A 14,577-nucleotide genomic window follows, 5' to 3' on the forward strand; every position below is an offset into this window, starting at 1 on the left:
ATGTAGCAGTCTAGAAAGCAGAAGTAGATAAAATACACATTTATTTGGTATTTTATTATTATTATTATTATTATTATTATTATTATTATTATTATTATTATTGATTATTTATATTTTATTATACTGTTCCATTATTTGTTAAAACTTGAACATCATGATACTCTACAACAAACGTCCTACAGTGTGTGTGCATGCACATAAAAATATTTCGAGATGTAGTTATATATGATTATGATTATATATAATATATATGATTCACAGTATCACAGTTATATATAGTAGCTCTCTCATTATTTACTACAATATAGCAAATACAAGAAACCCTGAAGGCAGTTGAGGAATTTTACTGCCACTAGATGGCGGTGTCTGATCAATACTAGATCAATACTACTCATCTACCTTTTATTTTGACTATACAAAAGAAAATTACCTTCCCGTGGGCTCACCACCTGCAGGAGGGACCGTAAGGGACGGTGCTGTGAGGATTGGGCAGCAGTCGAAGGCGGGGGCCTTCTTAGACTGCTGCCCCCGCGACCCGAATTACGGATAAGCGGGAGAAAATGAATGAATGAATGAAAAGAAAATTATAAAAGTCCACACCAAGTTGTAGTCATTAGTTACTTTATCTACAGTGCAATAAAAACGATTGCCCCTTCCTGTTTTATTTTTGCATTTTTGTCAGACAAAGATTCTATTATAATTTTTTAAATGTAAAACACACAAGCACTACCTGAGTAAGCACAAACTGTTTTTATAGTTTTTACGTAAGGAACTGCAGACCCCGCTTACCTTAGATTATCTTAGCATTTATTATTTCACCATTAAAAATAAATGGAGAAAAACCATAGAAGAGTTGCAAGTAAAAACAAGTGTTATAGAAGAACATAAAGGTTAATCTTGCATTTACTAAAAAAAACCCTTGATAATTCCAAAGCCTTTTAAAACATGGTTCTGTTTTTAAAAAACAAGGGCCCCAATACATAGAGTCAAGTCAAGTCAAGTCAAGTTTATTTGTATAGCGCTTTTCACAACAGACATTGTCTCAAAGCAGCTTTACAGAAAACAACAGTGAAGGTGAATGGTGTGCGTTTGTCCCTGATGAGCAAGCCGTGGCGACAGTGGCAAGGAAAAACTCCCTTAGATGATATGAGGAAGAAACCTTGAGAGGAACCAGACTCAAAGGGGAACCCATCCTCATATGGGTGACATCAAAAGTTTGGTCATAAATCTTTCAACAATACAGAACAATTTGTGATCATCATAGATCCAGCATCAGCTTCTCCATGCCAGGGCCTTTAAACACTCGGCATCTACTTCTCCATGATCATCCATAGGTCCATAATCTTCACGAGGTGGGACGTGACTGGAGCTGGCCAAACCTCAGGAAGCCTCGGGATGGGGAGAGAAAGAGAAGCAGTGGAGAGGAATTATATATTTACATAAAAATTGTATTATATTTACACACATAGAGTGTAAAGCTAACATGACATTCCACAATGAGAATATTATACTAACAGTCAAACATGGGCAAGGTAGTGTGATGATGATGTTTTCCTGATTCATGGCTTGGGTTACTTGCCATAACTGGTGGAAGCATGAATTCTGTTCTCTATCAGAAAATCTTGAAGGAGGAAGTTTGGTCATTAGCCTGTGATCTGTAGCCCAAGAGCAAGTCTATCTCAGGATAACTCAGAATGAATGATTTGAAGATCATCATCCTGACAGGAAACCCATTGAGATGCTGTGGCAGAACCTTAAATGGAAGATTCTTGATTGAAAGCCCAACAGTATGGCTGGATTATGGCTTAAAGCCTGAAGAGTTGAAAAAAGAAGAGTTGCCCAAAAATCCTCCACTGTGATGTGAATGACGGACAAATACGCAGAAATAAAGAAACTAAGGAGCAGGCAAATACTTTTACATGACATTTTACATGACATGGCACTGTGCATCCTGTGGTCTCAAAAGGAACATGTTTTTGTAACTGTTTCTGATGAAACCTAATGAAACACACCTCTTCCTTTGGTTTTAGTTTTATTATTCCAGTCCAGGTTCGGGCACATTCCAATAACATGTTTAGACAGAGAGTGAGGAAGTGTAGGCATGTGTAAGAGGGTAAGACAGAGAAAGACAGCAAGTGTTACATTTGCCTGCTCCACCTACACTATGCTGTGGGAACTTGGAAGCAAATAAGATCGTTGTGGCACACTGTCTTTCCCATCACTTCCTTCCTCTGTCTCTACATAAACTGTCCCAAGTCGCACTTCTGAATTTCTCACTCTTCTATTTGCCCCCATTATAGTTCATTCTGCTGTCTCAGGGTTAATAAAACAGCTGTCCACACTGGAGCATGGAATTCATCACTGGCTTTGCTCCAGACTGCTGTGGCTCCTGTCTCATCCACTCCCAATCTCTGTCCCTCCCCTTTGCTCCCAGCAAAACGTTCCCTACTGAGTCGAATTGTCCTGTCACAGGAATTCTTTTGCTTTTTCGGGTCTATTCTGCTTGTCATAGTGCGGTTTTTTTATAGTATAGGGTGAATGCAGTGTGGACGTGGCGTCCTTGTACATATGTGCATATGGCATGTGGTGATTCCTACACAGTGGTTATCGTTCCTCTGCAAAACAGCCTATACAGTTCAGACGCGCTGCGATTCTTCCACTGGGTGAGGCTTTCTCTGTGGGTCTGTGTTTTTATAGGAGTTTGGGTTGTGTTTTACAATGAGACATTAAGTTGTAAGATGTAAGACTATATATTGCATGTGTGAGAACCTCTTATATTAAACAATGCTCATCTTTACACACAAGTATCAGTACAATTCATTCTTCACATGTCTGGTAAAAAATAAACCGTGTTCTAACTCAACCTTTATTGTCACAGAACATAAGTTTTTATCATTCAACATTTTGCAACATATTCTAAAAGAATTGTTCTCAGCCCATAAGTTTTGAGTGTTGCTGGCAGGGATGATACTTATACATGTGTCTCCAAAAGCTGAAGAAACTGCGTGCTCTAGAGAGAGAGAAAGACAGTCTGTGGATTGGACTGCAGGTCCTGGAACAGGCTCGGTTCTGCTATCAACACCAGCTTGATCAAGTCTCCCAGAGGAGTGTAAGGATCGGCACAAAAGAACATGATGCGGAAGAAGTAAGTTTAATCTCCCTCATCCCCCAGTGTGTGATAATAAGGCTTAAACTGTGCTTGTAATAACTGCAGGGATTAAAGATATCTTGATATCTTAAATACCTCAATCAGTGCTACTGTGTATTAATTAAGTAGCATAGGTTACACATGTATTGCTTCCCTTAATAGAGATCACAGCTCTTACAAAACATCTGTGTCTATGGAAGTGGAGATCTGTATGAGCCTTTTGATTGGCTACTTAAATTAAACTGTATTTAAAAGGGAAATCATAAAGGCTTAAAAGCACCATAATAAACAATTGTCTAAGTAAGGCAACAGTATGTAATGTGGCTGAAATAAACATTTGAAGGACTACTTGTATGTGTTTATTTGTGTGTCCTGGTGGTCTTTATATAGACACTACCATGAATACCTGTTGACCCCGCCCCTCTTTCTTAATTTCTGTTTCCAAGAAAAGGAAACATGTAAGAATCCTGTAAGCACCCAGAACAGGCACCTCCATAAAACGTAAATCAACAGTGGTGGTGCTTTTCCAAGATCTAGAATTAGCAGAATTCTTTGCTCGGTTTCCCCTGATTGGTCACCATGGAGTCATGCTTTCTTTCATGCATAAAGTTGGAGCTAAAGAGCTGCTCTAAGAGCTGAAATATAGATACAAATAGGGGAATGTTTTCCACAAAAAACCTACAATAAATCCAATATACAAAATTACAATGATCTTTTTCTGTGAAATGCATAATATTTGAACAACTGGATTATATTCATAAGGAAAACTCACACCTGACTCATATTGTCATAGTCCCTGGAAACAAAATGTCTGAAAACCCCTAATGATTGTGTTTTTTCTTTGGAGAGTTAATTGTGATGAAAGTGGATATTGGCACGTGAACAGGATCATTATTACATGTAATAAAGTTTTGTTATACTCATTGTCATTATGTGTGTGTGTGTGTGTGTGTGTGTGTGTGTGTGTGTGTGTGTGTGTGTGTGTGTGTTTGTATAGAAAGGCTGGTCATGTGCATTACGCTCAGCTATGCAGCGTGTGAATGGAAGTCTGGGCAGTTTGCTGAACAATGCATATGTGTGTAGTGCAGCCCCTGATGAGAAGGATGGTTCAGACTGGTATCTGCGCTGGACCAATGCCACACTCACACGGGTGAGATAGAGGACACAGCTGAACGGGCTCAGATCTTAACAAAATGTTTTTCACTTACGTTCTGCAGGGCAGTAGTGTAGTAGTTCAGTCCTAGTTAGAAACAACTAATAATATTTGTTATATTTTTTTGCTGGAAACAAAAATATATATATTTTAGCTGGAAACAAAAAAGCTAAAGCAAATCAATAATGTTTAAGAATAATTATAATCAAACATGTTTAAATAACAATTAAGGCATTAGAAATGCATTTGTTAAAAATTTCACAAAAACTATATTGCCAAAAGTTTGCAGACACCTGGTCATGTGTTTGGTATGTGCTTTTTAATCATCGCATTCCACATTTAGTCCTAATTTGCTCTTATAATTTCCTCCACTCTACTGGGAAGATGTTTCACTAGATTATGGAGTGTGCTTGTGGAGATGTGTGCTCATGCAGACACAAGGCTTTTAGTAAAGGCAGGTACTGATGTAGGTGAGGTGAGGAGGTCTAGGGTGCAGTCAGCATTCTAATTCATTCCAAAGGTGTTCAGTAGGGTTGAGGTCAGAGCTCTATAGGAGGAGATCTTCCACAATTGTAACAAAATGAAAACAAAACGACACAAAAATACAAAACAAAAATAATATCAACAATAAAACAATACCAACAGTCCTGAATTCAAAATGCATGGCATTTTCCCTACAGGAGCTGAGCCAACAGAATCACAGGATTTCTATGTTGGAGTTTGAGAAAGAGATACTCATTGAAAAACAGGATGGAATAAACTACTTCTGAAGACACACACACACACACACACACACACACACACACACACACACACACACACACACACACACCATCTTTGTCTTTGTAAAATGAGCTTGAATGTGTTTTTGAATGTGCTTTTAAACAAGTAACCAGAATCTGTGGCCTTACATACTGTAACATCTGTAAATAAGTTTGAAAATATATTGTCATTTATAATAATATTATTTGTTGTTTCTTACTTTGCATAGTTAGCAAACCAAATATATGTTTTGGTGGGGAGAGGTAAAATGGATTTAAAAAATAGTGGTGAAAAAATAAATAGATGGCAAGGTTTTTTCAGGTTTTTTTTTTTTTTTTATTTGTCCACAAAAACAGAGCTTTATTAATGGATGGGCATTTCAAATATGTATCAGATGCCCAGAGTTAGTATAGTCTTTAAACACTAGCTACTTTGCACTCATAGCCAACTAGCTAACAGAAGCCAAAGGTCCTATAAAACACCAAATGTGCTGGATTGCAACTCTTCAGCAACACACTAGAGTGCAGCAGAAAAAAGAGAAAAGCATCACAGTCAATACATACTGTTCATACAAGTTTATATATTCAGCACAATAAAGACTATATATTTCCAGTCTTTTCTGCAGTAAGTACAACCAACAAACATGCTGCAATAAAAACACATAAAAGATGATAATTTGTCACTCACAGTCACCAGTCTGTGCTATAACTACTATGTGCTAAAAGTTGTTTATGCACAGTTTAGTAATACATTCTATTTAATTAAACATGTTTTCAACAATAATATTCCTGCATATATTAAACATTAAATATACCTATAAGTATAAATAATATTTATACTTGTTTATCTCTTGTTATTAATGAACAAAAATATGATTGTCTGTCAGATGTTCATCTTATTTACACTACCACCTGTACACTCACAGCTGCCAATATGTCAAAAGTCCTACTGCATATAAGGGAACAGAACATTATTCCTTTTGATAATCTTGATAGAAAAAGAAATACATACAGCTGCCATCTAGTTTATGGAAAAATGCCTCCAATCGTGCAAACCCAGATCAAGAGCTTCGAAGTTCAAAAAGGGGAAAACTTGTTCTCAATGACTTTGACCATGGCATGGCTGTTTTCCTGCCAGCTGGGCTGATTTGCACGTCATGTCGATCAGGGATATTTTTTTCCCGACCACCAGAGGGCACTCCTTGTCATGGCTATACCTATTCCAAGCACAATCCTGCACACATTTTTGGTTTTCTTGTTTTGTTGTAAAGTCTTTTTCTGAGTCAATTTTGCACAATTATGTTTTAAATTATTAGTCACACTTTTTAAGTTCTGTGTTTTGTGTTCTAATTTGTTGTGTAAACAACATCGCCACACCCCTTTGATCGGCTTGGGATGCTGCCCTGCCTCCCATATTTAAAAATCTCATACTACGATTATTTATTTTTTTTTATTTTTTTTTGTTGAAGCATTAATCTAAGTTCACGTTTGTTCTTGTTGGTTAGTTGTTTTGCATGCTGCGTGTCACTTTTTTTTAATGCTGAAGTTTCCTACAATTCCCTCAATTTGCCTAGCCCTTTGTTGTTTTGTAACCACTAGTGTTTGGTTTTTGGTTTTGTTTTTTGTTTTTCGTGGAAAAAATATATATTTTTTTGCTAAATCTTGCCCTTCTACTTTATATTTACACCATGACAACACAACATTCTATATGTCACTCTGGATATGGGTGTCTCCCAAATGCCATAAATGTAAATGTAAAGTCAAATCAAGTCAAGTCAAGTCAAGTTTATTTGTATAGCGTTTTTCACAACAGACATTGTCTCAAAGCAGCTTTACAGAAATCAACAGTCAAGGTGAATGGTGTATATTTATCCCTGATGAGCAGCCATGGCGACTGTGGCAAGGAAAAACTCCCTTAGATGTAATGAGGAAGAAACCTTGAGAGGAACCAGACTCAAAAGGGGAACCCATCCACAAATGTAAACAGTCTCAAGAGTTTACAGAGAATGGTGTAAAAATAAACAAACAAACAAACAAGCAGTTCTTTGGGTGGAAAGGTCTTGGTGATTTGAGAAGCTGGAAAAATTGGCCATTAAAAAAAACGCAAAAAAACAAGTAAACCCAGATATCGTGGAGCTTTTACAAATACATGTCTTATTTAAACACAAAATCATCAGAAAAGAACTATGTAGTTCATGTAATATACTTTTCCCTGTCGGTTAACCAATACTGTAGTGACTTATTAAAAATTGAATGTTTATTTAATGCATGCTGCTTATTCCAAGAGTTATATGTCTTGCACAGTACTACTGGAAGCAGTGCTTTGCGTTTCTGTGCTGTTTATGTGTCATTTGCTTACAAAAAAAAAACCTGTCACCACATGTTGCAGTTCCTACCCTGGTGGTCCCCCATTGATCTCAATGCAGTTGATAAGAGCTATCTTCACATCTTACACACACACACACACACACACACACACACACACACACACACACACACACACACACACACACACACACACACACACACACACACACAGTCTTCTCCACATCAAAAGCATAAACACACTTGCAAAGGTGTGCTGAGACTAAACACAACTGCGCTTTTAGAGAAGCATGTGGCTACAAGTTGCACAAAAAGATCCATCGCACCATGCAAAGTCTCTACACGTAAAACACATGAAATAACCACTGCACACTGATATGGCAATTATATATGTTATTTTAACTTTATTCAGTTTGAACAACTTTTCAGTATAAATATGAATCTGAAAGCTTAATTTGCTGTTCCTTTTCGGTATGGAGCTCTTCTCCAAGGTATTCAATTTTATATGGGTTTTTAAGTTATATAAATTTCATTTTTCAGCTGTAGACTAGAATCACACTTGTTAACATCTTAATATCCCAGGAGCTGTGGGTCTAGACTTACATTCCTCACTCGCATTGCTAAACATATTTCCTATTAGTTTCACTGCAGTTCCTGAATAATTCATAGCAATTTCTGAAAGATGTACTTGATACAAATAACTGCAAATTAAACCATTAGAATCAACAGGCACTTTAATCAATTCACAATAAAACAAGGGACAAACGGTGTTTTCTTCATGTCCTATGTCAGTGTTCTTACGTGGAATCCTTATATTTCACATTTGATTATAGGAGTTACATGCAATTACATGTGACAATAAATAAAACCACGTGGCCTACATGTGAAAAATTAACATGGGAATAATACATTTATCATGCAAATCAAGTAAAATCTCATGTGAAAGAAAAAAAAAACACACACGTGTCCACATTTGAAACATGAAACGTGTCAAAAACCCCAAATATTTAAAATGTATAGGTGAATTATCAAAAAATCTCAAATATTTTGATTTGACATGCAAAATATCCTCTATTTAGAACTCTTTTATGTCTATGGTTTTTACACAAATCTATATAATACCTAACTATAACCCAATGCCAGAGCTTATAAATGATCATATCTCGGCAGACATATTCGATCATGACATTGTGTTTGCAAATGAGGTACATAGTCATTCCTGGTCATATTGTATGGACAACATCAATAACACAATATAATTGAATGATATCTAATATTTCACATTTTTTGTTTGTTATTTTTTTGTATTTGATCGATTCCAAGGATGTCCTCAGCATAATCACTGCTGGCTCCTTCCCTGTTCAACATTAGAAATGTTCCTTTTGCAAATGTACTTACATTGCCATTTTCAGCATGACTAAACTTTCCAAAGTAAGACACAGACAACAGATGCTGATTAGTACTTGTTTATGTCTTTTTGTGTTTTGTATTTTGCAGTTGAAACTTGTTTCGCCGTGTGGCTTCACTGCATCAGGCAGCAAAAAAGAAACCGCAGGTCTCCTACGGAGGAATTCAGAAGGTTTTTTTGTCTGATAAGATCTTGTTCTGAAGCATATTGCCACCCTAATGCATACTTTAATGTGCGTAAGTTCCAGCAGACCTGCCACTGAACCGTCAAGGCCAGAGTACCAGCAACACCATTAATTACGACCTCTTATTCACAAGGATGCAGTAAACAGTTTTTGTTAGATCCGTCACCCTTCTGTGAGAGTTAAGATCATTCTTCCTTCCCGAAAGGGTTCACTGACACTGAACTCTGCTGGTGCAATTGCCCTCCTTCCCATAAATCCCAGTCAACTTGGGGGTTTAGTGGATTGGGTGATATATTTGCAATAGGAAATGCAAACCACATCCATGCAGGTCTGTTAAAGCGTGAAGGATAAACAGGTAGTGGATTTAAGGAGGGTGGAGGTGCATTTTTGTGGCTTGCATTAGTTCCCCCACTTCCTCTGCATAGAACTGATGCTTGCTTAATAATAAGTACACCAACAGCTATATATAGGGAAATAGAACTTAGAAGGTGAATGTGATATAACCTAATAAAATACTGCTGAGTTCTGTTCCACATTATGGTAATATTTAAGATTGATTTAATTTGAATGATTGATTGATTTTCTTTAACTACATAGATTTTTAGGTTGAGGGAATTCTAGTGTGAATCTTGCATGTCAATGGGAATACAATCTATAAACACATACTTCTAAGATGAAGATATGTTATTCAAACACAATTGACATTTTAAATGTCTAATAATTAGACTAGATATCAATCATTTAGCTAACATGATTTAATTATGAACAGTAGGATTATTGTAATTCATTACTTCAATTTAATTCAGCATTAGCTGTAATGAACTAATCTCACTATGCACACTGGCAGTTAGCGATACACAAACACAATTCACCATATCACACTGGAAAACTCAGTGATCCTTATAATTATTAAACTAAACAAGTAAGAACAGCATGCTCTGCAAAACAATTGCTAAATTATGTTAATTCAGATTTCTTTCTTTTTTTTTTATCCGGCTCCACAGTTAACCTCTTGAACTCTGGGCTTAACCACTATATATTATATAGTAACCACATTATTAGATTAATAACATGTCTGAATGCACAAATAGCTCTTTGAAATTTAAGGGGTTGAAACTAATATCATGCATTAAATACTGCAGCGCAATTGTGTGTTCTAGCGTTTATAAAAGAAATATGGTGAGTAAATCTGTCTTTCTTCTGGTGTTAAATCATATCCCTGAAAGAACCCCATGTGGCGTTGAATAAAAATACAATGAACAGCTGCACAGTAGGAATATGAAAATGCAAAAACCATAGCCCTAAGTTAATAGAAATATGAGATGAAACACTTCTCCCACTGATCCACTCCTGTCATTAATACATTAATGCTTTCATGGCTGTTTCTCCCTTTGAAGTAAAATGAACATGGTGTTCATCACACTGGAGGAGCTTACCTGGAATTAGATGCATTTGATAACCTGACATATCTAACTTAAATCATGGTGCAATTAATTATTTAACGTCATGTTTCACATTCTTCTTCTTGTTTTTCTTATTTTTACATAATTATTATTACTGCTTCTCAGAACTCATCAGTTTTCACATGGAAACCATCAGAGCATTTAAATAGTGGTGGATTATTTTCTATTCATATCTGCAAGTCCATTATGTAGAGGTTTTGTCTTTCTTTTGTTACATTGTGTTAATTTTGGTGTTATTTGCTATAGCTAAATGTTATTTTATATTCATAGGGTTTATCATTCAACAGAAATTATGTGAATTATATGCTTTTTCCCTATAATTAAATTCTGCAGTTAACCACAAAGCCGCGTAAGAGTCTATTTTTTATTATTTAACATTAATTCTGTAACATTCGGAAAACATCTGTGTAATAATGGTTTGCTTAACAACATTCATAGAAGCATAACACTTAGAAAACCTCCTGTAAAATGAAAAGCTGGAAAAGGATATAGAAATGATGAATGAAAAACCTTTCTTGTCACGTTCTTGTGTTCTCTCAGTTGTGGTATTTATGCCATAAACTGAGTGAACTGAGAAATTTCACACAGCGTGCCTTCCAGTTTAATGAAGAAGCCTGACACTATGACAGAAAATAACAGCAGAGTACATTTTATAATACGTTTTGTTTCTGTCCAGATAATTTAGCTAATTATAAATGTTCTTATTTATGTTGAATTCTTTCACAGCAGCAGAACAGCAACAAGAACAAAAGCACCCTGACCTTTTCTTTAACTGATAAGAACTTAATAACAACTATTTTAGCATTTCAGGAAAAGTTTGACATTCAAGAGCTTGTGTGGGTTCATGATTGTGGATATTTTGCGCAGACAAACATTAATATGCAAAGAAAAGAAAAGAAAAATGAAATGAAATGAAAACTGGTTTCAAACATATTGCACATAATTTAATTCATTTTCTTCACTGTTAATGTATACATTTTTTATCAAAGTGACCCAAAAATGCACACCAGTCCTGTTTATTTTCTTTTCCCCCAATTCAGTCCCCAAATTTACTCACATGGCACCAATGCAACAAGCTACATATTAAAGTTAAAACAAATTCTTAAAGGGATTATGTTTGTTTTTTTGTTTCAGAGAAATCCACTGTAGCTGAATAGCACGATTCTCTAATTATATGAAAACAAATAATATTTAACATATCAGGAAAATATATTATAAAATATATCCTTCTCCACAGTTTGTTATTGTTTGTAGTGACAAAAGAATGGTCCAATATTATAGACTTCAGTAGCATGGTTCCCCATTGTCACTCAAGCTGTGTTTAGACTCTCCATCACTGTTACACTCTGTGAGCTGCCTCATAGCTTCAGTCTGTCTTTCACTCCCGGGAGACAACTCCATCATGGCATCTGGCAGCCGGAGCTCCAGGAGATTCTGTAGATGTTTGATGTAGCTGATGGCTGCCCGTAATGTCTCCACCTTACTCAGTCTTTTATCTTCAAACTCTTGAGGCAGGTGCTCTCTGAGCCTTGTATAGCCCTCATTCACACACCGGACCCTCTGCCTTTCACGCTCGTTTCGTTTACGTATAAACGCTGGTTCAAAGGAGCAGTCATACATGCTCAGGTGTGTGGGGAAGTGCAAGTAGGAGAAGCGCCCATTGTATCGGTGACCGTAGATCGGCTCGAAGTGGAGGCTTAGTGCATCGCTGAATGGAGAGTGCTGGTGCTCCATGCACAGGCCAAAAGTTAAAGGCTGCACAAAGTTTCGCAAATGGTCTGCAGCCATTTGTCTGCTAAAAAAAATATTATATATTTTAAAATTAAGATAAATTCACAAATTTCACAAGAAACAAATTAAGAACGAAGGCAAGATTCTCTTACTTTGCAACAAACTGCTATCCAATTCTTGCAGTCACTCTTGGAGTTGATGCAAATCATATATACTTTGTCTCCAGACTCCTTAGTGTCTAAGCCAACAAGTTTCTCTCTTCGAGAACTTTACATGACTCGGCATTATGTAGCAGTGGGTGTGATCTTAAAACTAAGACACATCTTTATTATGTAACCTGCTTACGTCTGCGTACAGATGATATGATACGGTGATACCTGCATTACAGTGTGGGGGGAGAGACCATCTCATTTCCCTCTTACATGCATAAAGAGGTGGGGCTTCTCCTGAAATGTCACACTGCAGGTGCTGTATGTTTTAGTTAAAAACATACAGAACCAATTCTAATTTAAATTAAAGCAAAAATGCCATGGTCTTTCTTAGAGAAGCTATACTGTATGCTGTGCATCTGATTTTGTTGCTTCTAGCAAATTAATGAATGAACTAGACTTGGGAGGTTTCATCTATACATTTATTAATTCTCATGATTAATATTTACATGTTGCATATCTGACTCCTACATGCAGAAATGGATATGCAAGTTTAAAGATAGAACAAGTTTGGATAAGCTAAACTATGATCTGATTCACACTAAGAATATAGTGCCCTCTGTTGGCAAAGAAATATTTCTACTGTATCCCACTGGTTTTACTTTATAAACACTGTACAGTGTTGTTGATACATAAGTAACATTTCATTGTTAAACCACATTAGATATATAAATTGTGTGCAATTTAATTTAAAAACAGTGTAACAATTGTAACTAACATTGCTGTTGTTCGATGTCTCGATATCCTTTAGGTATAGAAAGCATTATGTAATTTCGAAAAACATTTGTTGAAGAAATTTCCTGAAAGTGTTGTGTGAAAAAAATACACAAATAAAAATGATCTTGGGGACATGCGAAAGAGGCTTTCATGAGATATTTCACTGAAAGTACTCACCACTTACTATTATTTGTGCATCACTTACTAACACATGAACCACTCTCAAGGCATAGACACATAAGTAAACGCCCACAAAAGCAAATTAGAACAAAAAGATTCCAGAAATGCAGAACTATTCATTCATTCATTCATTCATTCATTTTCTCCCGCTTATCCGTAATTCGGGTCGCGGGGCAGCAGTCTAAGCAGGCATACCCCGCCTTCGACTGCTGCCCAATCCTCACAGCACCGTCCCTTACGGTCCCTCCTGCAGGTGGTGAGCCCACGGGAAGGCGGCCCCACGTCACTCCGACGTCACGGACCTTGATATTTCCCTCGTAAGGGACCCCCAGAGCATAGAGGGTTAAGGGCCTTGCTCAAGGGCCCAAGAGTGGCAGCCTGGCGATACCGGGGCTCGAATAGAACAAAAACTTTCCAGAAATGCAGAACTATTCATTTAAAATCTGTACATAAGATATAATTGGATTTATACATGATTACAATAATCACACATTGTTGAGTCAGCAATGTGCACTTGACCTTTAAAATAATTAGACAAATTTATTTGACTGATTATATGAGGCTGTGATTTAGTAAAAGTCAAGCAGAAGAAGGGGAAATGTTTGTCATACCTGAGCACGATATATAAAACTCTTTCTTCTTGATTTCTTTTTCTGAACAGTGAGTTGAATGTGTATAGATGGCTATTAGCAGTGACCAGGATGAGAAACACAATTATTTGTCTTGGAAGTATTTTTTCATCAGTAATTTACTCTAGGCCACAAGCACGATCCTAAATTAACAGCTCACCTGTGATTGTACCCTGGCTCAGTTCTGCTTCAGAGAAGTCAAAATTCTAAATATTGTCTTCATTGCTACCAAATTAAAAAATATTCAGATCCTGCCTGCAGCAACTCAAAAAAATTAGGATCCTGAATGTACATCCTGACACATGAAAACATGTGATAAACATGGAAAATGTAAATGTGCATTTCATTCAATAAATGACAAAGACAGCAAACCTTTACCATCATAGTTTCACAAGAAGTATAAAAATAGGGCAAGCACTGTTATTAAGTATTGTCAGTCTCATCTGTACTTTGGTGAGCTTTCTCTAAGGCACTATATAAGAAAATAACTACTTCCTCTGTCTGCACTTTTGCTTGCTTGGCTCTTCAGTGACCTCACATATAAACTTCTATATAGCACTAGCATTGCCAAAGAGATTTAAAGACTCAATAAGAGGTCCTGGGATGTCCTTTCTCTTAAAGTAGAGGATAAATGTGTAAATGCCCAAGTCTTCTTTATTGATCTACATC

General features: G+C 36.5%; 1 protein-coding gene and 1 long non-coding RNA gene across 3 annotated transcripts; one reads left to right on the forward strand and one right to left on the reverse strand.

The window, feature by feature from the left end:
* Positions 1-2,426: 2,426 nt before the first annotated feature.
* Positions 2,427-10,786, forward strand: sapcd1 (suppressor APC domain containing 1). Of its 2 annotated transcripts, none has more exons than XM_083527768.1 (4): positions 2,427-2,663; positions 2,993-3,145; positions 4,146-4,298; positions 8,885-10,786. In XM_083527768.1, exons 1-4 carry the CDS (start codon positions 2,577-2,579, stop codon positions 8,978-8,980), a joined length of 489 nt encoding a protein of 162 aa, XP_083383894.1. In that variant the 5' UTR covers positions 2,427-2,576; the 3' UTR covers positions 8,981-10,786. The 2 variants fall into 2 exon arrangements, with proteins under 2 accessions (XP_083383894.1, XP_083383895.1); XM_083527769.1 differs by lacking the exon at positions 8,885-10,786 and adding an exon at positions 4,982-5,893.
* A 6-nt stretch (positions 10,787-10,792) lies between these two features.
* Positions 10,793-12,537, reverse strand: LOC310718777. The gene is made up of 2 exons (XR_014531266.1): positions 12,326-12,537; positions 10,793-12,234 (listed from the first exon to the last, which is right to left on the reverse strand). It is a non-coding gene; the product is annotated as an uncharacterized lncRNA (long non-coding RNA).
* Between the last annotated feature and the right edge of the window lie 2,040 nt (positions 12,538-14,577).

The sequence above is a fragment of the Silurus aristotelis genome (genome assembly GCF_946808225.1).
Source record: "Silurus aristotelis genome assembly, chromosome: 24".
In the NCBI taxonomy this organism is placed as follows: domain Eukaryota; kingdom Metazoa; phylum Chordata; class Actinopteri; order Siluriformes; family Siluridae; genus Silurus; species Silurus aristotelis.